This window comes from Staurois parvus, unplaced genomic scaffold (assembly GCF_062004578.1).
Source record: "Staurois parvus isolate SC_StPar_1 unplaced genomic scaffold, SC_StPar_1.0 ptg000439l, whole genome shotgun sequence".
Lineage (NCBI taxonomy): Eukaryota > Metazoa > Chordata > Amphibia > Anura > Ranidae > Staurois > Staurois parvus.
Genome location: NW_028318235.1, coordinates 4,874,838 through 4,898,676, shown reverse-complemented (window position 1 = coordinate 4,898,676; position 23,839 = coordinate 4,874,838). Strand labels below are relative to the sequence as shown.

Genomic DNA, 23,839 nt, shown 5'->3' with positions numbered 1-23,839 from the left:
AGGAGAACGGTACTTGCCTGACTGCATTGTGCCAAGAGTAAAGTTTGGTGGAGGGGGGATTATAGTGTGGGGTTGTTTTTCAGGGGTTGTCTTGGCCCCTTAGTTCCAGTGAAGGGAACTCTTAAGGTGTCTGCATACCAAGACATTTTGGACAATTTCATGCTCCCAAATTTTTGGGAACAGTTTGGGGATGGCCCCTTTCTGTTCCAACATGACTGAGCACAAAGCAATGTCCATAAAGACATGGATGAACAAGTTTGAGATGGAGGAACTTGACCTCAAGCCGATCGAAAACTTTTGGGATCAATTAGAATGGAAACTGCAAGCCAGGCCTTCTCATCCAACATCAGTGCCTGACCTCACAAATGCACTTCTGAAACAATGGTCAAACATTCCCATAGACACTACTAAACCTTGTGAACAGCCATCCCAGAAGAATTGAAGCTGTGATAACGGCAAGGGTGGTCCAACTCAATATTGAACCCTATGGACTAAGACTGGGATGCCATTAAAGTTCATGTGCGTGTAAAGGCAGGCGTCACAATACTTTTGGCAATATGGTGTACCTGTGAAAGCTGTGAAAACTGTCCATATGTGACCATTCTATTTCTGCTTCTTTTATCTTATTTTTATCCCTGCCAAATGCACACCACCCCCCTTTTTTTATTTTCTTTCTTTTTCTATCCTCTCCTCTTCCCCTTATTTTTTTAATTCTCATCAACTCTATTAGAGTCCTTTCAAAAATATGAGTATTTTCTCACTGAGAACTATGAGGTACCATCTCACTGTCCTTTGTGGGTTACCTACAAGAGTAAGGAGAAACATATACTGCTTCTGTATTATCGCTTATTAATTCTTATACTTTTAGGTTGCTATGGAGATTATTTACTACTAGTTATATCTACCACAGAAACACAACCGTTTGTTTACCTTTATGTATTTGTGATAACTTGTCAGGGGTTATTTGCATTAACTTTGGGTAGGGACATTACACTAATCTTTGATTTCCATGGATCTATCTGCCTTTTCATATGCATATGCATTGTATCTCCCTTTTATATTCTCAAAAACTTGAATAAACAGATTAATACAGAGTCAGATTTTGTTTTAGATCTGATCATGCAGAAAAATATCTGATCAGTTAGAAATAATACGATATAAATACCTATTTAGTTTAAAGACCTAAACTAGACCTTCATGCTGTACAAATGTTAGAATGGATTGACACAATTACTGCATATACTAGGACTGCATTCCCCTCGTGTTCCAACTCCCTCAATAAAGTGTCTATGACACAGACCTTGGAAATAAGGTTTAGCCAGCTGTGCAGCTCTGCCCCCAACCACAAACTTGCTGAGCCATTCAGCTCAGTGCACAACAGCTGTCCCGTTGTTCAAGAGGTGCTTGGCAGGGGTCGGAACCACCTGTCCAGGGCCTCACTTTAATGATATTCTGATTCTAGCCATAAGATTTGTTTATATCTGAAATAAAATCAAAGTATGTAACATCAGCATTCCTTCAATCAAATGCAGAACCTAGATATTTGTAGATATGCTCTTAACTTGTTAGCTTTACTATGGTTGCAGTAGTAGAACAAGTAAGGAAATGAAAAATGCAGTCTACTGGATTTAAATCAAGTTGATTTAAATCACTAGAAAAGGCTCGATTTAAATCATAATTTTTAAAGAGTAGCTGTCATCTCTGTCCCGCAGCAGCTCCTCCTTTGATCCGCTGTTGACTTACCAACCATCCCATTCACTTTAATGGGATGGCTGTTGATGTGGCAGTGACACAACAAGGTGAGGGACGTGGCGGCGGCAATTGAGTGGATGCCCCCTAACAGGCACTGCCATGATGGATCTAAAATGACAGGTGCTCTTTAAATATAAGGAATCCAACTTATTCTTGCTGGGTAGTTTGCAAACCAAATGAAGGTTTCCTTTTCAGAATAATAAGCAGTCAGGTTAGTAAAACAGAAATATCCGAACCGATTTTAGGCTAATAGGTTAATCATACATAGTTGAACTACTCAAATTCTTTTATTTCATGTTTTTTTTCATGGTTACTGTGAAATTGTGTGAATGCATCAATGCAGTGCATGTTATCTTTTGCAGAGCTTGGATTCATTGAATGAGTTTACCAAAAATGTAAATTTTGCAGAATATACAGCCTCATGCTACATTATTAAGCTCCATTTCATGCTAAATAAACTAAATTATTAATGTATCTTAACCTCCCTAGCGGTATGATTATGTCAGTATTTCTGTGCTCAAAGCGGTACATTGTTTTCAATGGAAATATGTTGTTTTTTTATTGTAGGCCTGTAATTCTTAGGAATAACTCATTGAAATCTGTTTAAACAAGAGTCTAGTAGACATCCTTGGTGCAATAAAGTTTAATAAATTAAATCAAGTTATAATATAATAAATTCTGTCCAAACAATATTATATAGACCCTGCATATTGTAGAAAACATTGCGGGTGTGGTATATTTTGAAACATGGGACTGCACAAAGTCCGACATTGCAATCAGGACAGTGGAACCTCGTTTCCTTGCGGATTTTTTTTTCCACTCTCATCTTGCCGAGAGCAACATACCATGCACATCTGTGTAGGTGCTGCCTTTTTTTTGGGTTGGTGGGATGTGGTCCATAAAATGACATCCAGTCAGACGTTCTGGGTTGAAAACTCCCACAGCACGTCGTCCGGATCTACCTACAGACACTGATGGTGTTTGATGCTTGAAGAAAATGGATTCCGCCACTTTCCACATGAACCACAGGCTTGTCACTGTTTTTGTGGAACAGAATATAGGCATTCCACAAGCACTGTTCCAGAAGATGCTGGAAAATCTTTTTGTAGTATTTCTTCTGCTGCTTTCTCATTGCCGGATAGAATGTCTTGGTCAGCTCTGTCGACACCTCCCATGGTGCTGTTGTAGTCCATGACAACCTGCGGCTTTTAGATGTTTTTCCCACCTTTTTGTTTCTACCGTCACTGGAGGCATTGTGAACGGTACTCATTAGGCACACATCCTTCTTGTCCCGCCATCTAAGTTTAATCATTTTGCCTTTCTGCCAGGCAACTAATTCTCCCGACTTCAGTTTGTTTTTTGCAAACATGGATGGCAGGTTGCGCCGGTTAGCCCGAACGGTTCCATATGCATCTGTTTTGTGCTGAAGAAGAACCTCGTAAAGTTCTGGAGAGGTGTAGAAATTGTCCGTTGTTACACAGTAGCCTTGGTTTAGCAGAGGTTCAATCAGTGCCAGGACAGAAGATGTTGCCATTCCATAGTTGCTGTACTTGGTATCAAATTTTGTGCCTTTGCCTGTGTATATAACTGTGTTCCAGATGTAGCTGATAGAGAATTTGTACAGCAGGTAGAATTTGACGCCAAATCGTGCTCTTAGACGCGATATACTGTATCCATCTGAGCCTTCCTTTGTAGGCCATTAGACTTTCATCTATGCTAATGTCTCTCTCTGGCACATAGCTCTGTTGGAAATTTTTGACAATTATTTGGGAGACTTCCCAAAAATTTTTTAGCTTGGGAACCGGTTGAGTTGTTTCATCAAAATCCTCATTCTTTGCGAAGTGCAAAAATTTCATAAGGGAAAAGCTGTACTCCGACATGACTGTGCCAAAGAACGGTGTGGCGAGCATTTTGTTGGTGGTCCAGTACCACTTCTGCAGCGGTTTCCCCACCATTCCTTGCAGAATAATTAGGCCGAGAAACAGCCAAATGTCCTCTTTGGTCACAGGTTCCCACTTTCGGCTTCGTGAAAACCTGCTGTGTGGAGCAGCTAGTTGCGCTACGTACCTATTTGTCTCCGTCACGATAATTTCAATCTTATCGGTCAGAAACAATTCCAACTACACCAAGGGGTTGTCACCTTCAACGTGGATTTTCATACCAGGTGCTCCTGTTACCGGAAATCTTGGTGGCGCTGGCGTATCGCAATCAATAGTGCACCACGTGCGCAGATCACTCACGTCAGTCTCAGATTGAAGACAAATCGCCACGAGTCATTATCGCTCAATTCAAGTAGCTTGTCGCTGTTCCCTAGCTCATCATGAACCGCTTTGGCGCTAGCAAGACGCTTTTTGGAAGCCATGAGTGCAAAACCGTTTTTAGTCACAGAAACTGAAAAACTGCACTGTAGAAATATCTGAGGTAAAGTTACATTGTATGCACTAGAGTAACACTTTATTTTGACACTGATCTATTTTTGTAACTCCTGCCTCCCGCAAGCCCCGCCCCCCGACGGCACAGCATGGCAGGCTCACGCTGATCACACTGATCAGCATGAGATACCAGGGAAGGAGACGGGACGGACGGAGGGGATGGCTGCATGCGGCTCAGGACCCAGGACACGGATCGCAGGGACCAGGTACTTCGTTTGCGGTGACCCCGTGTCTGGCTCGGGGTTACCGCTTTTGACCGCTAGATTTAACCCCGAGCCAGACTCGGGAAACCCGCTAGGGAGGTTAAATAGAAAACTCTTAAGATAGATTTTACTGTAAAAGTATTTTATTAAAATAAATTTGATAGAAAGGAAAGGAAAACGTTTGAACTAAGAATGATAATTCTATTTGACACAAGAGATAACGGCCTGAATTTGGACATGGGATTCCTCACTCATTATCCAACAGTTTTTTATGACCCCCTCTGTGAGTGTTGTCGATTTTTATCCACCCTGCTACTGGATCTTGTGGTGTTTGTAAAATTTGATCAGTTACTTGTCTGGTAAGTAATGCGGTATTTGAGAAATAATTTCTGAGTACAATAAGTCATAAGCTTTCACAAGTCCAACAAAGTTAGCCTAGGTACCCAACTAACACAATTGGCTATATAGTACTGTACTGTAATAGTTTTAATAATACACAACTCCATAAACAAAAAATAAAAACCTTTTTTTACAGTACGTACCTTTTGAAAAGTACACTTGTGCAGCTGGCATACAGGGCGACAATGTACACCGGATACATGAACTAACCTATGTGATTGGTCATGTGAACATACATTCACATATTTGAAAGTTCACAAGTTGAACATTCGTATGTAGGGGACCTAGTGTATTCTTTGTTGTATCTAGTTGTTTTAAGTTAACTTTTACTAGTCAAAGCGTGCTTGGTTTCTTGTTTAAAATATAACTTGTTACCATAGGCATATTTTGCTGAATTGTTGATTTTGTTTTGACTTTTTTTTTTTCTTTCTATTTGTAGCTCTCACGATGGCTACTCAAATGGTGAGCCAAGCCAGCAGCAACAGCAGCAGCTTATTCTGCAATAGCAGCAGTTTTGGGATTGGTGACATGTATGGCTTACATGATCTTTCTAAAGCAGAAATAGCAGCTCCTCGATTGATAATGCTAGCAAATGTTGCTCTTACTGGAGAAGTTAACAATGGCTGCTCTGATTATGCTTTGGAAGAGGACAAGCAAATGGCTGAATTGACCACTGTCTATGAAAACAGTTTTTCTGATAGTGAAGGGGAAAGGATGGAAATGGAAGAATCGGCCTTGGAGAGTGAGGCACCCATTTTTGAGATAATGGAAATTCCACCCCCTCAAGTGCAGGCAGAAACTGTATCTGACAATCAAACCCCTACTCTTGATAATCCTGTAGAACCCGAACAAGAAAAAGATGTGGATGCTCCTCCAGTGGCTGAAGAGAAAAACAAGAGCACCAAAAGCAAGCCTTTTCAGTGTAGGCCTTGCCAGTATAAGGCTGAATCAGAAGAAGAGTTTGTTCATCATATTAAGGACCACAGTGCTAAGAGATTCATTGATCATGACACAAATAAAAACACAAAAGAATCAGGATCTTGCTCATCTGAAGAGGTGGACACTTCTAAAGGACCTATCAGATGTGACCGATGTGGCTATAACACCAATAGAATTGATCACTATTTGGCACACTTGAAGCACCACAACAAAGCAGCAGAAAATGAGAGAGTTTACAAGTGCACCATATGTACATACACAACAGTCAGCGAATATCACTGGAAGAAACATCTCCGGAATCACTTTCCAAGGATTGTTTATACATGTTCACAATGTTCTTATTTTTCAGATCGTAAGAATAACTACATTCAGCATATAAGAACACATACAGGTAACTGAATCTGTTGATTCTTTCATCAGTAATTTTGCTTCCAATGCAGATTATAAGGTTATACTGTTGTATCCTACAGTGTTCTGTGTGTGAAATTAGTTCTAACTGTAACTATAACTAGCTTTTCTTTGTTCCTAGGAGTACAAGAATATAAAAATATCAATTAGATCTGCAAAGTATTCATAAAAACCTGTTATCTTTCTTACGCAACTAGTTTTGGTATTCTGTAGAACAGCATTCAGATTGGCCCAGGAAGGGTTTCCACTAGGAGATACTTGGGCTTTGTTGTATGTACATGTGCTAATAAGAAACATACCGAGTAGAAGAATGAGTACAATATGATGCTGCAACTTTCATTTATCAGCATTCAGCTGTTTTGTCCAGGGTTTTACATTTTTAAAGCTCAGTCAAAACCTTTTTGTTAGAAAAGGAATAAATACACTGTTTGCCACAGGGACAGGAAGTAAGGGGCAGTCTCTTCTGCCAGGGCAGCAACCTCAGCTTCCCAAATTAACCACTTGCCTACAGGGCACTTATACCCCCTTCCTGCCCAGGCCAATTTTCAGCTTCCAGTGCTGTCGCACTTTGAATGACAATTGCGCGGTCATATGAAATGTTTATCATTTTTTTTTTTTTTAGACAGCTTTCTTTTGGTGGTATTTAATCACCTCCCGTGTTTTTTATTTTTTGCTAAACAAACCAAAAACTACTGAAAATTTTTTTTAAAAAGTTTTTTCTTAGTCTCTGTTATAAAATTTTGTAAATAAGTGATTTTTCTCCTTCACTGATGTGCGCTAATGAGGCTGCATTGATGAGGCACTGATGGGCATTGACAGACATCACTGATGGGCATTGATAGGTGGCACTGATGGGCATTGATAGGTGGCACTGATGGGCATTGATAGGTGGCACTGATGGGCATTGATAGGTGGCACTGATGGCTAGCACTGATTGGTGGCACTGAAAGGCAGCTCAGATGGGCACTGATATGTGGCATTGATGTGCACTGATGGGCACTGACAGGTGGCACTGATGAGGCTACACTGATCATCAGCGCCCTGATGATCAGTGTACATGTCCCCTCTGAGTAATGCTGATTACCGGCTCTCCTCTCCTCACGGGCTGTCAGCGTGACAGCTCGTGAGGAGAGGAATGCCGATAACCGGCATTTCCTTATTTACATGCGATCAGCTGTGATTTGACACAGCTGATTATATGACAGAGCCAACGTCATCGGCTCTTTCCGTTGATCGGTGATCTGCTGTGTCCCAGGGACACCGTGCACCACCGATCGCTGCGTGCCCTGGGGGCTCGCACGTGGGGTTAGAGTGGGAGGATGTCATATGACGTCCTCCCAGAACGAGAGAACCGCATCGCTCCCGTCATTTCCTTATATGGGAGGCGGTTAAATAAAAAACGTGCTTTGGTCAAAGTGAAACTTTAATTTGCCTATGCAAGGTAAACTTTTCACCTAACTCTCCCCTCCCCAATACCATACAATTACATTTCCTGATGCTGCATTTAGCTACTGGGATCACAGAAAAATTGCCCTTTGTAAGCTCTAACCTGGGATATGGACTTCTCCTCTGCCCTGATGTGACAGTACTGGAGCAAGCAGGATGCACCTACCACTGCCACATGGAAGAGGTGGAATGAATAACATGCTCACCCATACCTGGAATTGACCAGTATTTCATTTTGCTTTTGACAGCTGAATGGAGGAGCATGGGAGAGGAGTATAAGCTGCTGGGGAGGGGGGATTAAATTAAACTGCTATGATTAAAAAAAGGTTTAGTGCTATGCCATATGTGAACTTATCTTTTTGGTTAATACTTTTTTTTAAGTAAAGTAAATGTTAAAGAAAACCCTTTACAGCTTAATTAGCCGACCTTAATGTAGCCAGCCACAGCTTCTTACAAGCTTGGGTCTTGTGGCATTTAGTTGCCTGACTATTGATGCCATTTGTCATGTAAAATATATGTCTGCAGGGATGTGGAAATTTTTGAAAAAACTGCTTGTCCAGGGACTAAATCAAAGCCCCAATCTACTTGTCCCTCATGACAATCAACTTATCCAGATTAAAAAAACAAAAAACAAAACCGTATTTAAATGGGAGGTAATTTTTAGGAATGTCTGGGGCTTTTAAAAACAAGAGGCTTTATGGTGACTTAAACGTGTAATATTTTTAACATTGCGCTGTTTATCTCCCCCTCCCCTCCCTGCCTGTCTCCAGCATTGCACCCGGGGACTAGCAAGGAGGAGAGAGACCTTGCAGTGTAATGAGCACTGATTGGCTGCTCGTCAGGAAAGGGTGGGTCAGGGCTTATACTTTATCCCTTTTGCTGCCAGAGCCGTTTTTGCATTTTTTGCACACGTTTAAAAAATCATTTTAGGCCTCAAGATTACATAAAACACCCAAACATTATATATTTTCTGAAAGCAGAGACCCTAGAGAATAAAATAATGGTAGTTTAATTTTTTTGTGTCCCATGATATTACCGCAAAATTTCTGTAAAAAATACAGGTAAGTTAATTTTAGGGCACAAAAAAGCAATAAATTGCCTTTTTTGGAAAATATAAAAGACGAGGTTGCAGAGAGTAAATAGATATCCAACTTGTCAAACCTTAAATTTGTGCGAGCTCGTGAAATGGCGACGAACGTCAGTACCCTATATTTTCTATAGGTCGACACTTTTAAAGCTCATTTATAGGTCACCAGTTTAGCGTTACAGAGGAGGTCTGGTGCTAGAATTATTGCTCTCATTCTGGCGTGCGTGGTGATATGTAACGTGTATTGCAATCAATGGTTTCATGCATAGGCACCCCAGCATTTGCTTTTACGTTTGTACGTGCGTATATGTGGGGGTGGGGGTACTCAATATTTTTGTGTGCTTGGGTGTAGCTTTCATTTTTTACAATAAAAAAAAAAAAATTCAATTTTTTTTTTTTATCACATAGTGGTCTCTGAAAGACCTTGGATGTCTCCCCTCTGCTCCACTGGGGATTGCTCTTTCCCAGGGATCGCATTACTATCTCTCAACGGGGACCCAGAAATGAAAACATAACGTCACTTCCAGGTCAGCACAAGGAGGGGAGCGGACTTGTCCGCTCTTCTCCCTCCCCTCTTGCCGATGGCAAGCCTGGCCCGCAGATGGGCAAGCGGAGCCCGGGAGACCTCACGCCAAGGGGCCAAGGCTGTGTGCAAGTAATCTGCCCTTTCATTATCTAATCAAACCAAGATCGGTGTGATCAGATGCTTTCCCAATTTACAAATGGTGCTGTTTATATCCTGCGAAACTGAAGTGATGAAATGCTTGTAGTTTCTGATTTCTTAGGCAATAGAGATGATTGGCCAATTAGCTCTATGGTCAGCTGGCAGAAACACTTGCTGCTTTCTCGTGTTCCCCCGATGGCATGGAACTGCCCTGGAAGGCAGCGGGGGAGGGGGGGGGGGTCATCATCTCCTGCTGTTGTAAAAGCAACCCTTCAGCTACTTAGCCACTAAGATTGCTTTTACATGAAAGCCGATCGCCGGCTGAAAAAACTGATACCAGGATGATGCCTCCAGTGATGTACCAGTACGTCGCTGGTCCTTGTTGGGTATATATGCTATGTGCGTTTTTTTTTTTTTGTTTTTTTTTTTTTTTTTTTGTATGCAGCCTGTGGCCTGAATGAAAAAAAGGGAAGAAATCTCTGCCAGAAAAAGTGTGTGGTATGCCCAGGGTGGATTTAATTTAAATCAAACTGATTTAAATCACTAGTCAGGCTTGATTTAAATCATAGTTTTCTACATAAAGACTAATTCTTGCTGGTATAACTTTAATATGCAAGTAGATGAAGATTTTTAGAATAGCAATTTTTCATATTAGTTTTTTTATCCCCAGTTTAATAGGTTAGTCATTCATATTTGGACAACTTTTCTGTTGTACTTAGGAAGGAGAAAAATAATCATTACCTTTAATAATAACAATTTAAATATATTTCTTCAACTGAAACAATAACATTACAGCATATGTTATTTGCTTAAACAAACATCCATGTTTGTTAACTAATTTGGCTAAACAAAATATATATATTTTAAGAAACTTAGACTGTCAGCCCCTTCCTCCTCACACTTAGTTTCACTTTCTTCTTGTGCAGATCTATTCCACTCCAAACAATCAGAAAAATATTGTTTCTATTCTATTCACTGAACTTCTTGAAACTTCGCACTGAAGGGGTTGATTCTGTATTCATGGGTTTGTAGAAGTTAGGATTAAGGTCTTTTTCTTAACTCTGTTCATGTTATAACATTTTTGCTGTGAAGAAGAGGCATGTGATTTCCGCTGAGTCAAATTCAGTTTTGAGAACTGCAAAGTAAACCAAGCATCTGTGATAATATCTTGTAGGCAGAGAAACTGCCCAATAATCTTACAAATCCTCTGGAAGAGCATGACATTGTGAATGGATTAATGGAATTTATTTACCAAAAAAATTAAACATATACAGCCTTATTCTACATAATTAAAAAACTAATCTTTATTTCATGATGGAATAACCTTTGGATGGTAATATATTTTCCTCAAAGCATTTTATTCAAAAAAATCCGATTTTAAATCAAAAAAATCTGGGTTTTTTTTTTAATTTTTTAAAAAAAAATGATTGATTTTTATCCACCCTGGGTATGCCTACCATTAGAATATACCGCCCAGCATCCATCCACTAATGGTGGGCACACATTAGGTCGCACTGTGCCACATGCGCCAGTTCCAAGATTGTACAAAATAGTAGCATGCTTGAAGAAAAATTGTCCACGTATAAGTGGTACTCCATATGGGAAAAGGATAACACCAAGTCCCAAACTATCTTGCCACTACTCCCCATGTAGTCTGGGCATCCGAGGGGCTCCACGTGACTATCTTTTCCCTCTTAAATCCGAAACCTATAAGTATAGCCTGTTGCCCTCTCACAGGTCTTCTACATCTTGAACCCATATCTGGCACGGTTGCTGGGGCGAAATTGTTTGAATGCAAGGCGGCCAGAAAAATTAGTGAGGGACTCATCAATGCAGATTTTTGGCTGGGGATTATAGACGTCTACAAATTTTTGGTTAAGGTGATTTGTGAGTGGCTGAATTCTGTGGAGCCGTTCAAATTCAGGGTTACCCCGAGGATGACAGAGTGTATTGTTGTTGAAATGAATAAAACACATTATACTCTCATATCTATGCCTGGCCATGGCAGCATACAACACGGGCATATGATGAATCACCATAGTGACACTACTACTTGTGGGTGGTGATGAAGATTTTTTTTTTTTTTTTTTACACTGATTGCTTTTACACCCATAAAGGCTGTAAAAGCAATAATTTCTCCTTCTCTCTGGCTGCATTCTTGCAGCCATTGAGAAATACTGTGTGAGCTGTGATTGGTCACAGCTTGTCACATGATACAAGGCTGTTGTGAATAGCCTTGTACCATGTGACCTCTGTGATCATTCACAGATTTCACTAGTAGTAAGCAATGATGTTAGAAGTGACAACTTGCTTACTACTATTCATGTGATCACTGATTGGCCAATCAGTGATCACATGATCGGGACCTCACACAGAGTTCCTGTACAGCGATCGGTGTTCTGCTGTGTCTGGAGGATCGCGGTGCCGCGTGCTCCCTGGGAGTGCGCACAGGCGAGGAGGATGTTTATAAACGGCCACCCGCTCCTGCAAGTGGTTAATGCACTAACAAAAGTGAAAATCACTTAAAATGTACTTCAATGCAAATACTTTTACATATGCAATGGTATGTTCCTCCCTTTTTCACATTCTGTGCAGGTAAAAAAAATAGCTTGAGTTGGCCTTTTGTGAGCAAACATTAAAAAGATGGTGCCATTTTCAAAAGTTTGTGATTGCAAAAATTATGACTGCACACAGAATTACATGAGCATTTCATGGAATAACTGCATGATGTGGAAGGAGGTGAACCTGTCACTTTATGCTGAAATTTCTGCAATGATCTGTTACTGGGATAGGGGCTGGTGTCAGAGCAAGGTTGGACCTGGTTTTTACTGCTCCAAATCTGCCATAAAGCAGACACATCCCAATTACATCACAGCATTTCCTCTATAACCGTATTGAAGTTCCCTGACAGCTGCTGGTTCCTGCAAAACATCTGTTGGAGACACACTTTGCACCAAGAACCATTTCAAAACTGGCCCCGGGAGAGAGTAATACTCATGAAGCACTGTTTTAAAATGGCCACTAGATTATAGATGGCTACAGAGACCCTGCAAACGTTTATTACCACACTCTCTGTTAAAATGTCAGGTTTTTGTGATGTAAAAAAAAATTGGACAACGATAAATCATTTCAGAACTTTCCACCTTTTAATGTAACCTGTAAACTGTACAACAGTTGAAGAACAAACTGAAATCTTTTAGGTGGAGAGAAGTAAAAAAAAAAAAACTAAAAAATGGTTGCATAAGTGTGCACACCCTTAAACCAATACTTTGTTGAAGCAACTTGATTTTATTACATCACTCAGTCTTTTTGGGTATGAGTCTATCAGGATGGCACATCTTGACTTGGCAATATTTGCCCACTCTTCCTTGCAAAAACACTTCAAATCTGTCAGATTGTGAGGGCATCTCCTGTGCACAGCCCACTTCAGATCACCCCACAGATTTTCGATCGGATTCAGATCTGGGCTCTGGCTGGGCCATTCCAAACCTTTAATCTTGTGAAGCCATTCCTTTGTTGATTTGGATGTATGCTTTGGGTCATTGTCATGCTTAAAAATGAAGTTCAGATTTCTAGCAGAAGCCTGAAGGTTTTGTGCCAATATTGACTGGTATTTGGAACTGTTCAGAACTCCTTCTACCTTGATTAAAGCCCCAGTTCCAGCTGAAGAAAAACAGCCCCAAAGCATAATGCTGCCGCCACCATGCTTCACTGTGGGTATGGTGTTTTTGCGTTAAACATATCTTTTGGAATTACAACCAAAAAGTTCAACCTTGGTTTCATCAGACCATAACACATTTTCCCACATGCTTTTGGGAGACTTCATATGTGTTTTTGCAAAATTTAGCCATGCTTGGATGTTTTTCTTCGTAAGAAAAGGCTTCAGACTTGCCACTCTACGCCATAGCCTAGACATATGAGGAATATGAGAGATTGTTGTCACATGTACCATACAGCCAGTACTTGCCAGATATTCCTGCACCTCCTTTAATGTTGCTGTAGGCCTCTTGGCAGCCTCCCAGACCAGTTTTCTTCTCCTCTTTTCATCAATTTTGGAGAGTGTCCAGTTTTTGATAATGTCACTGTTGCACCATATTTTCTCCACTTGATGACTCTTCACTGTGTTCCATGGTATATCTAATGCCTAGGAAATTCTTTTGTACCCTTCTCCTGACTAATACCTTTTAACAATGAGATCCCTCTGATGCTTACTTTGGAAGCTCTCTGTGGACCATGGCTTTTGCTGTAGAATGCAACTAAGAAAATGTCAGGAAAGACCTACTAGAACAGCTGAACTTTATTTAGGGTTAATCAGAGGCACTTTAAATGATGGCAGGTGTATACTGACTTTTAATTTTGAATGTGATTTCTTAATTCTGAACACAGCTACATCCCCAGTTAAAAGAGGGTGCACTGCTTTATTTTAGTTTTTTTTTTATGTTTACATTAAAGGTGGAAAAAGTTCTGAAATTATTTATCTTTGTCTCATTTTTTTCCATCACAGAAACTTGACATTTTAACAGGGGTGTGTAGACTTTTTATATCCACTGCATATTTTGGGAAAAAAACTTCCCATACTGCTCTTTTAAGGCATTTCTAAAGGTTAATTTTTTTGGGGGGGGAAATAACAAAGATGTCTACTTACCTGCTGTGTGCAGTGATTTTGCACAGAGCAGCCCCAATCCTCCTTCTCGGGTCCACCGGAGGCTCTCCTGGCTCCTCCCTCCTGTCGGGTGCCCCCATAGCAAGCAGCTTGCTTTGGAGACACCCACTGCTCCGTGTGTTCATTCACACGCAGAGCCGCTACTGGCCCCCCCTCTTTGGCTGACTGGCTGTGATTGATGCCAGCGGGTGCCAATGGCTCCTGCTTGCTGTTTTCCCTTGAGAAGGCAGAGACCTGGGACAGCCAAGAATGCATGAAGGGAAGTGAAGAATTCAAGATTAAATGTTTCTTTATTATCCACTGAGGATCACATGATAGTGGTGGTTCTTGTACAGTGGGTTGAATTGCCGCTTATAGGAGGTTCATACACTGGCAAACACATTAGGCCAGCCCTTGTGTAACCCTGCTTCCAACTGTCATGTCTGTGTCCTAGGAGTGTGGGTGCTTTTTCTTTAGCTCTGCTTAGGTGTGCTTCCCAGACCCCCACAGTGTTAGCTGCACAGCACCTTCTAAGTCCAGTGCTGTGACCCAGTCTCTGCAGTCTCCCTTTCGCCTCCATGCACAGTGGGTGTTTTAATAACACTGGTAAAGTTAGCTGTGTAAATTTGCGTTAAAAACGCAAGTTTGTAAGTGTTTTTTAGCATTTTTGAATTAGCTCTTAGCTGCGTTTTTCCACATTTGTATTTTTTAGTGGTTTTTTTTTTTACACAAAATAAAATTTTTGCTAAAAAAAAAACCCACAGGTTTGTTGCATTTTACTACGTTTTTCAGCGTTTGAGCGTTTTTACTGCTAAAAGAAAACTCTAGAAAACCAGTAGTTCTGGGTGGGGGAGTGGGGGGTGGTTTCCAGCAAAAAAGCACTGCTTAAAGCCTATGTGTGCATGGACACATAGGATAACATGCTGGGGAGTTTACTGGCTGTAGAAAAAAAAGCCAAAAACAGCCGCTGTATTAAACGTCCAGTGTGTGAGGGCTTATGAGTAAGCCTTCTGGCTGATGTACATTGGTATGTCCTCAGCTTTGCTTTGGAAATCCTATTCATGCCTACTACACTGGTAAATTGTGCACTATCCTGTGCTGTGACTGTCAAACAATAGACTGTGCATTGTGGCTCTTTTCAGACTTCTGTGAACTGTTGGTTGGCCTCAAGGCATTCATGAGCTCCAGAGCTGTGGCTTGTGCCCTGTGTGACCAATTCTCGGCAGACTCACTTGGTACGCAAGGCCATCAAACTTAAACAATTTTGACTTTTCTTTAGCCATTTATAAATCCATTTGCTCTGTCAGCCAATTAGATTTACAGGATTAGGACTTTTCCCAAAAGTTGGTGTACTGTAAAGTGCTTTTCAGATTCAGTCATGGCATAATCACCATTGTGACTCCTGTCTCTGAATTCACATAGTGGGTAAAAAGCCAATTAAATCAAAGCACTAGGAGTTACTTTGCTGTTTTGTGCTGTTGCACACTGTTTAAAAATTTCTGCCACCGTCATTTTATTGCAGGAACAGGCTGAAGGAAGTCATCTGACCTCTCTGCGGCCTTCGACACAGTCGACCACCCCCTCCTCCTCAAAAAACTACACTCCCTCGGCCTCAGAGATTCTGCTCTCTCCTGGCTCTCATCCTACCTGTCACAACGCTCCTTCAGCGTTACCTATAATACTACCACCTCCCCCTCACTCCCCCTCTGTTGGGGTCCCTCAAGGCTCTGTCCTCGGGCCCCTTCTCTTCTCCATCTATACCTCCTCCCTTGGCCATCTCATACACTCTCACGGCTTCAACTACCACCTCTATGCCGACGACACACAAATCTATCTCTCAACCCCCACCTCACCCCCTTGGTCTCAGCCCGAATCACACACCTACTGAGCGACATATCAGACTGGATGTCACTCCACTTCCTTAAATTGAACCTCTCCAAAACCGAGTTTCTTGTCTTCCCCCCCCCCCAGCCCGGACACCACCCCCCATTGATTTCTCCGTCACATCCAACAACGCTACCATCAAACCCGCCCTGCAGGCCAGAGTACTGGGTGTCATTCTGGACTCCAACCTATCCTTCCAGCCCCAAGTCCAATCTTTAACAAACTCGTGCAGACTCCACCTCCGCAACATCGCCAAAATCCGCACGTTCCTAACCCCAGAAACCACTAAACAGCTCATCCACTCCCTCATCATATCACGACTCGACTACTGCAACTCCCTCCTCACTGGCCTGCCTCGCCGCTGGCTATCCCCGCTTCAGTCGATCCTGAATACGGCTGCCAGACTCATTCACCTTTCCAACCGCTCTGTCTCCGCCACCCCCCTCTGCCAATCCCTCCACTGGCTTCCGATTGCGCAACGGATCAAATTCAAAATCCTAACGCTGACGTGCAAAGCTGTCCACCATACTGCCCCATACTACATCTCTGACCTAATATCCAAGTACCGCCCAGCACGCACACTCCGCTCCTCACAAGACCTTCTTCTCTCTAGTTCCCTGGTCTCCTCCTCCCATGCCCGCCTCCAGGACTTCTCCAGGGTGTCACCCATCCTCTGGAACTCCCTGCCCCAACCCATCAGATTATCACCTACTCTCCTCTCCTTTAGGCGCACCCTGAAAACCCATCTCTTCAGGGAAGCCTACCCCACCCCCTGCTAACTTGCCGACCTCCTCCACTCTTCCTACCACTCCATCCCCCACAGCTATCTCCTCCTGTGCCACCACCCCCTCCCTCCTAGATTGTAAGCTCGAAAGAGCAGGGCCCTTGATCCCCTCCTGTTTTGCATTGTATTGGTATTGTTCTGTCACATGTTCTGTCCCCCTTTGTAATGTACAGCGCTGAGCGAACTATTGGCGCTTTATAAATACTGTATTATTATAATAATAATCTGCTAGAAACTTTTTTTTTTTGGCCCATCGGCTCCAGCTGCTTGGGTTTGTGAGTTTGCAGAGCCTTGCCCTACTTTGGATGTAGCTGTTTTCTATGTGGTGCAACATGCCTTTTGTAAACACAAAGGGTAGTCTTTCTTTCACAGGTGGCCTCGGCCAATGCTCTTTTTTATTGTTGATAGGGGCGATTGTTTAGTTCTCCTAGAAGGGAATAACATTGGCAATATAGATCCTAGGACCCCTATTACCATAGGGTTGTGCCCTTCAGAGTGTATACAGTTCAGCAGTGTGAGGCCAAGACCTGCTATATATCCAAAATTCTATTTAATTTTTTTTTTTGTGTTTGTTTTTTTAATCAATCTGCACTTTTAGTGCAACATTCTGATCACGGGGTTCTAGGCACACTCTGGTGCACTTGGCAACAGAACCCACTTCTGTGCCTCCTCCACCTGTTTGCTTTGGCTCCTGTTAAAATCTCTCATTCTGATCCAAAGCCTGCAAAGTCCCTTGTAGAGCTGGTATTCTAACAAGTCCCGTATGACTGTTTCACGATATGTTTTTGATCCTCCCATTGATGTCATCATAGAACTATGGCCTCTGAAACTTTCCCATTACTTTCTGTTTCCAGAACTGGAAATGAGTTGGGGAGTTGACTCCCTGGGGAATTTATTGATAATCATCCACCTTAGAGTGGTTGTAAACCTAAAAAATACAAATCAATCTAATCTTACAGTTGAATAGATTTTAGATACTAAGCATTTGAGCTTAGTTTGGTATCTTGAAGCAATCCCCTTCTCCAGAACCCCCCCGCTCTCTTCTGAACAGAGTAAATCTGACACAAGCAGTAAAATGGTGTCACCACTTCCCTCTTCCTGTGAGTGACAGGCTGTGCTGAAGACTAGACCAGCATGAGCCTCCATGTAATACACTGCAAAGGGGTGGGAAAGCAGGTATCCTCTCCCTGCTGGTCTCTGCCTTCACAAGATCGAGAACTCTGCACCAGTGATTTATGACATAGATCGGCATTACTTCAGTAATGCTGTAGTTATTTAGGTAAGTCTGCTGACAGCTGATTAATGTCTTGCTCTTTTCACAGCACCTAGCTTATGACTTGCTGTTTACAGAGTTTTACAAGAAAATGTTTCCTGGTCCACATTGCCACTTTAGGCTGCAGGATTCCTGGGGTTTTTAACATTAACCCCTTCCTACCAACTTTCTCCTGATTAGCACAGATCCTGTGCTGTAAGCAGAGCTGACATAGTCACTGGCACCTGTGTATTCCCCTTAGTGCACTCAAGAGACATGCTCTCAGGCATAGAGATGTCAGATAGCTGTGCACGTTCTTGAGCTGAGTCTGGAGGGTGTATATAGCTGAGGGATTCTGTGACATCATATCTCCGCCTACTATTCTCTGGTCCTAAGCTACGCTCACAGACCAGCAGGGCTGAGAAAAGCTAAGGGAGCATTTTTCTGAGGCACACTCACAGCTGTGTTTACCACATGTACGTTTGTTTACCAAAACCACTTTAACCACTTCTCGACCGCCCTATAGCAGATGTACTGCTACAGGGCGGCACGGGTGCGCAAAATCACGTGTATATATACGTGATTTTACATTTCTGGGTAGGGCTGCGCCCTACCCACGCTGCCATTCGCAGCCTCGTCTGTCAATCACCGGGTCCCGGCCAGTGATTACTTGCCAGCGCCCTAGTGATTCACGAGCATCTCCGACGGGGAGGAGAAATGTAAACAATACAGTTCTCCTCCCTGTCAGCTCGTGCATGCTGCTTTGGATGGCTGTGCACAGCACAGCCATCCAAAGCAGTGTGCTTACAGTGAAGCATACAGACACAGCACAGAGTAAAACAGCACACAGTTAACCCTTTGATCGCCCCACATGTTAACCCCGTCCTGCCTAATGCTATTAGTAAAGTGTCAGTGCTTTTTTTTTTTTTCTTGCACTAATTACTGTATTGGTGTCACTGGGGATGTCAGTGACACTAAGTCAGTTCTACCCTCCCAAGTGTCAGAATGCCCACCACAGTCCTGCTATAATTCGCTGATCGCCGCCATTACTAGTAAAAATAAAATCCCAGTATATATTCCGCCATTTGTAAACACTATAACTTTCACATAAACCAATTCATTTACACGTATTGGGATTTTTTTTTATTTATGACAAAATTTTCTTTTTTAAATTTTTTTTACTGGACATGATTAATAGCAAAAAGTCAAAAATATTGTTTTTTTTCCTCAAAATAGGTCGATTTTCTTTTTTTTTTTTTTTATAGCACAAAAAATAAAAACGCACAGGCGATCAAATACCACCAAAAGAACACTCAATTTGTGGGAAAAACAGGACGTATATTTCATTTGGGAGCAGCATTGCATGACAACGCAATTGTCAGTTAAAGTAACGCAACGCCGTAACTGAAAAAGCCAAAAAATTGCCTGGTCAGGAAGGGGGGTAAATCCTCAGGAGGGCAAGTGGTTAATGAACATTCCACCAACAGATTGATGTAAAATACCTGGAAATTGGTTGCATTTTATTGGATGCAGGTACTGTTTGGCCAACAATTTTCCACCTACCTCCTTCAGTTTTTCAATCGAAGGATGTTGGGCAGTGGAGAACACATTTTAGCAATTTTACCTTTTTTTTTCCCCATGTTTCTTCCTTGCTGCTAAGATGCATACCAAGAGTAACTGTAATTGAGTGCTGTACTAGGACTAGTAAGCAAAATGATAAAGGTATTCTGATATTTTGTAAATAAGACCAGATGCAAGGGAAACCCTCTTTTATTTTTAGTACAGGTACAGAATTCCATAATGTATAACATGGAAAACAAAAAAACAAACTAAGCTAATAAGGCAGGAATATTCAGAAAACTTACTTTGTATAGAAGGAAGCTTGAGCTTTTACAGATCTGGGAGCAGGGTGTTTTTGAAACTCAACTGTAGATTTCTCTTTTCCTATAGTGATGCTGTTGCCATTTGTGCAGGGAAGGGAAGTAGGGAATTGGAGTCAGCTTGAAGCTGTAGTCTGTAATTGAAGGAAAACGTGTAATAGTCAGCTCTTGTGTACATGCCTTCTTGTTTAAAAAAGTCATGGGGCAGTCAAAAAGCCCATGGCTTTGGGTAAGGAGGCCAGAAATTTACATGTAGTTACATAGCTAGTCTGGTTGAAAAAAGACACAAGTCCATCTAGTTCAACCAATAAAAAGGAAAAACATTTTTTTTTTTACAATCGTATATACAGTCATGGCCGAAATTGTTGGCACCCTTGATATTTTTCCTGAAAATCAAGTATTTCACACAAAAAAGGTATTGCATTAACACATGTTTTGCTATACACATGTTTATTCCCTTTGTATGTATTGGAACAAATATAAAACAGAGGCAGAAAAGCAAATATGACATAATGTCACACAAAACCCCAAAAATGGGCTGGACAAAAGTATTGGCACCCTTAACTTAATATTTGGTTGCACACCCTTTGGAAAACATAACTGAAATCAGTCGCTTCCTATAACCATCAATAAGCTTCTGACACCTCTCACCCGGAATTTTGGACCACTCTTCCTTTGCAAACAGCTCCAGGTCTCTCTTATTGGAAGGACACCTTTTCCCAACAGCAATTTTAAGATCTCTCCACAGGTGTTCAATGGGATTTAGATCTGGGCTCATTGCTGGCCACTTCAGAACTCTCCAGCGCTTCTTTGCCATCCATTTCTGAGTGCTTTTTGACGTATGTTTGGGGTCATTGTCCTGCTGGAAGACCCAGGATCTTGGACGCAAACCCAGCTTTCTGACACTGGGCCCTACAGTGCGACCCAAAATCCTTTGGTAATCCTCAGATTTCATGATGCCTTGCACACAGTCAAGGCACCCAGTGCCAGAGGCAGCAAAACAACCCCAAAACATCATTGAACCTCCACCATATTTTACCGTAGGTACTGTGTTTTGTTCTTTGTAGGCCTCATTCCGTTTTCGGTAAACAGTAGAATGATGTGCTTTACCGAAAAGCTCTATCTTGGTCTCATCTGTCCACAAGACGTTTTCCCAGAAGGCTTTTGGCTTACTCAAGTACATTTTGGCAAACTGTAGTCTTGCTTTTTTATGTCTCTGTGTCAGCAGTGGGGTCCTCCTGGGTCTCCTGCCATAGCGTTTCATTTCATTTAAATGTCGACGGATAGTTCGCGCTGACACTGATGCTCCCTGAGCCTGCAGGACAGCTTGAATGTCTTTGGAACATGTTTGGGGCTGCTTATCCACCATCCGGACTATTCTGCGTTGCAATCTTTCATCAATTTTCCTCATCCGTCCACGACCAGGGAGATTAGCTACAGTGCCATGGGTTGCAAACTTCTTGATAATGTTGCGCACTGTGGACAAAGGCAAATCTAGTTCTCTGGAGATGGACTTGTAACCTTGAGATTGTTGATATTTTGCCACAATTTTGGTTCTCAGGTCCTCAGACAGTTCTCGTCTCCTCTTTCTGTTGTCCATGCTTAGTGTGGCACAGACAGACACACAATGCAAAGGTTAAGTGAACGTCTCTCCTTTTTATCTGCTTTCAGGTGTGATTTCTATATTGCCCACACCTGTTACTTGCCCCAGGTGAGTTTACAGGAGCATCACATGCTTGTAACATTCTTATTTATCCGCAGTTGTGAAAGGGTGCCAATACTTTTGTCCAGCCCATTTTTGGAGGTTTGTGTGACATTATGTCGAATTTGCTTTCTTTCCTCCCTTTTTTTGTTTTGTCCCAATACACACAAAGGGAATAAACATGTGTATAGCAAAACATGTGTTAATGCAATACGTTTCGTGAGAAATACATGATTTCCTGGAGAAATATCAAGGGTGCCAACAATTTCGGCCATGACTGTACACAATCCTATACCCATGGTTGATCCAGAGAGAGGCAAAATCCCCCAGCAAAACGTGATCCAATTTTCTCCATCAGGGAAAATATTCCCTGGATCAGCTTTACCCATAAGTGTTACCGTATTTTTTGCTCCATAAGACACACTTTTTTCCACCCAAAAAAATGTCAGTGCGTCATATGGAGCTGCCGGTGCGGTATTTCCACCGTGTCAGAATACCGGGCCAGCCGCTCAGCTCTTCTCTGCAGCAGGACCTTACCTGTTCCTCGGTCCAGCTCTGTACAGTCTTCCTGCACCAGCATCTTTAGTGTGGGCACCCGGCTGTGAGAGACAGGTGCCCACTGCGCATGCGCGACAAGCGCTGCTCTTTGTGAATGGCCTGGCGTCTTCTGGGACACATGACAGGTTTTTTTATTTTGTTGTTTTTTTCATTGATCGACTTGGGTACAACCAGCCTTTTCAAATTTTTATACCTGCAATTACTGCCAATGGCCATATCCACTAGCAGTAATCATTGTATTCTGCCAGCAAGAGAGTCTCCCCGCACACCCCCTGCCAACAGCACACCATAGTGCTGCGGGAGGGATTTGAGCGGTTTTCTAATAATCTATGGCCTGCTTTATTTACCATGACGTTATAGAAACAATACATTTGAAATTTTTTTTAGCTGAAGATAACAGAAGTCAACTTTTAATTATCAAATTGCCTTGCAACATGCAAAGAAGCAAGGGGGGGAGTAAATAATAATGTTTGAAAATAAGTCAACATGCATTAGTTGGTTTATGCAGATTTTAGAACATTTGTAGGCCAATAATCGAGTATCCTGGAAGGTCCAGCACAGTTGAATATCACCAGATAAAACATCCAAGCGGTTATGCAAAATAGACTTTCCTGGAACCATTACAGAAAGGTGTGTACAACAGGAATACATGCAGTGTGTTTTAGTTTATTACGTCACGATCATCAGCTTCTTCTAGTGCTTCCTTTTTAGAATGGCTCCTTGATAACTCAAATAATTCTTCTAAATTGGTGATTCGTTCAACATGAATAAACAGACTGTATGGAAAACACTTTTTAATGGGAAATAGTTGAAAGCTATCAGAGGACAGATACACTATCAGTAGGCGCTTATTTTTCATATGGTTGAGACACATCTTGTTCATTGTATATCAGGTATACTCTCCATAGGCTGTAATAGATAATCACTTTATCTCTGCATCATAAACAGCTCAGAGCAGAATATTTTAACCCAGCACATATCTTGCAGTAGTGGTGCAATGACTAAAAAAAAAAAAAAAAAATATTTCACCACAGCATAATTTGGTCTTTTAGAAAGGCTGGATGGATTCTGACTGGCTGGCTTGAGGTGCATTTGAACTTCCTTACTTATTGTCAACATACTTTTTACAGTTCTTGTATCCTGCAATAGATTTAAAATCTAAATGCTCAGCCACGTTCCCTTTTTTTTTTTTTTTTTTTTTTTTTTCTTCTGGTTCTGAAAGTGTGCTGACTTGTTAAATAAAGAGCAACAAATGTCCTGAGTTAGGAAGTTTTGTGCATAGATATTTATAGGCTGGAGTTGGGCTTTAAATCAGACCATAGATAAATTTGATGTGTATCTTAACCTAAAAACAAATATTTAATATATTGAAGCTTACTAGTCCTTAGAGGTTGTATTTGTGACTGTGGCTTTTACAGAGTATACAGTCAGAAAAAAAATAGGACAGCATGTAAGTTGTACCCAATTGCTTGCAGTAGCATAATCGGCTAATTAGCAATATCTAATTTGGATATGTTTTTCCTGTTTAATTGCATGACAGTTGTATGGAAACGTTTGCATTTATTTAACCAGATTTTTTTTCTTTTGTCTAACCTTTTTTTTAATAGGCGAAAGACCTTATCAGTGTATAATGTGTCCATATTCCAGCTCACAAAAAACCCATTTGACTCGACATATGCGGACTCACTCAGGTTAGTTAGTAATTTATGTGATTCATATATTGGAATGTTTACTTTGATGGAAAGCAAAAATGAAATTAAAACAAAAGTTTAACTAAAGGCAAAACCCCCCTTTTTAGTTTTGAATA

General features: G+C 41.6%; 1 protein-coding gene across 1 annotated transcript in view; it reads left to right on the top strand.

Annotated features, from left to right (window-relative positions):
* REST (RE1 silencing transcription factor) overlaps positions 1-23,839 on the top strand; it is a 39,783-nt gene that overhangs the window by 5,130 nt on the left and 10,814 nt on the right. The window contains exons 2-3 of the mRNA XM_089687898.1: positions 5,226-6,116; positions 23,640-23,723. Coding sequence (XP_089544024.1) covers positions 5,234-6,116; positions 23,640-23,723 — 967 coding nt within the window. The 5' untranslated portion in view covers positions 5,226-5,233. The remainder of the gene's footprint in view (positions 1-5,225; positions 6,117-23,639; positions 23,724-23,839) is intronic.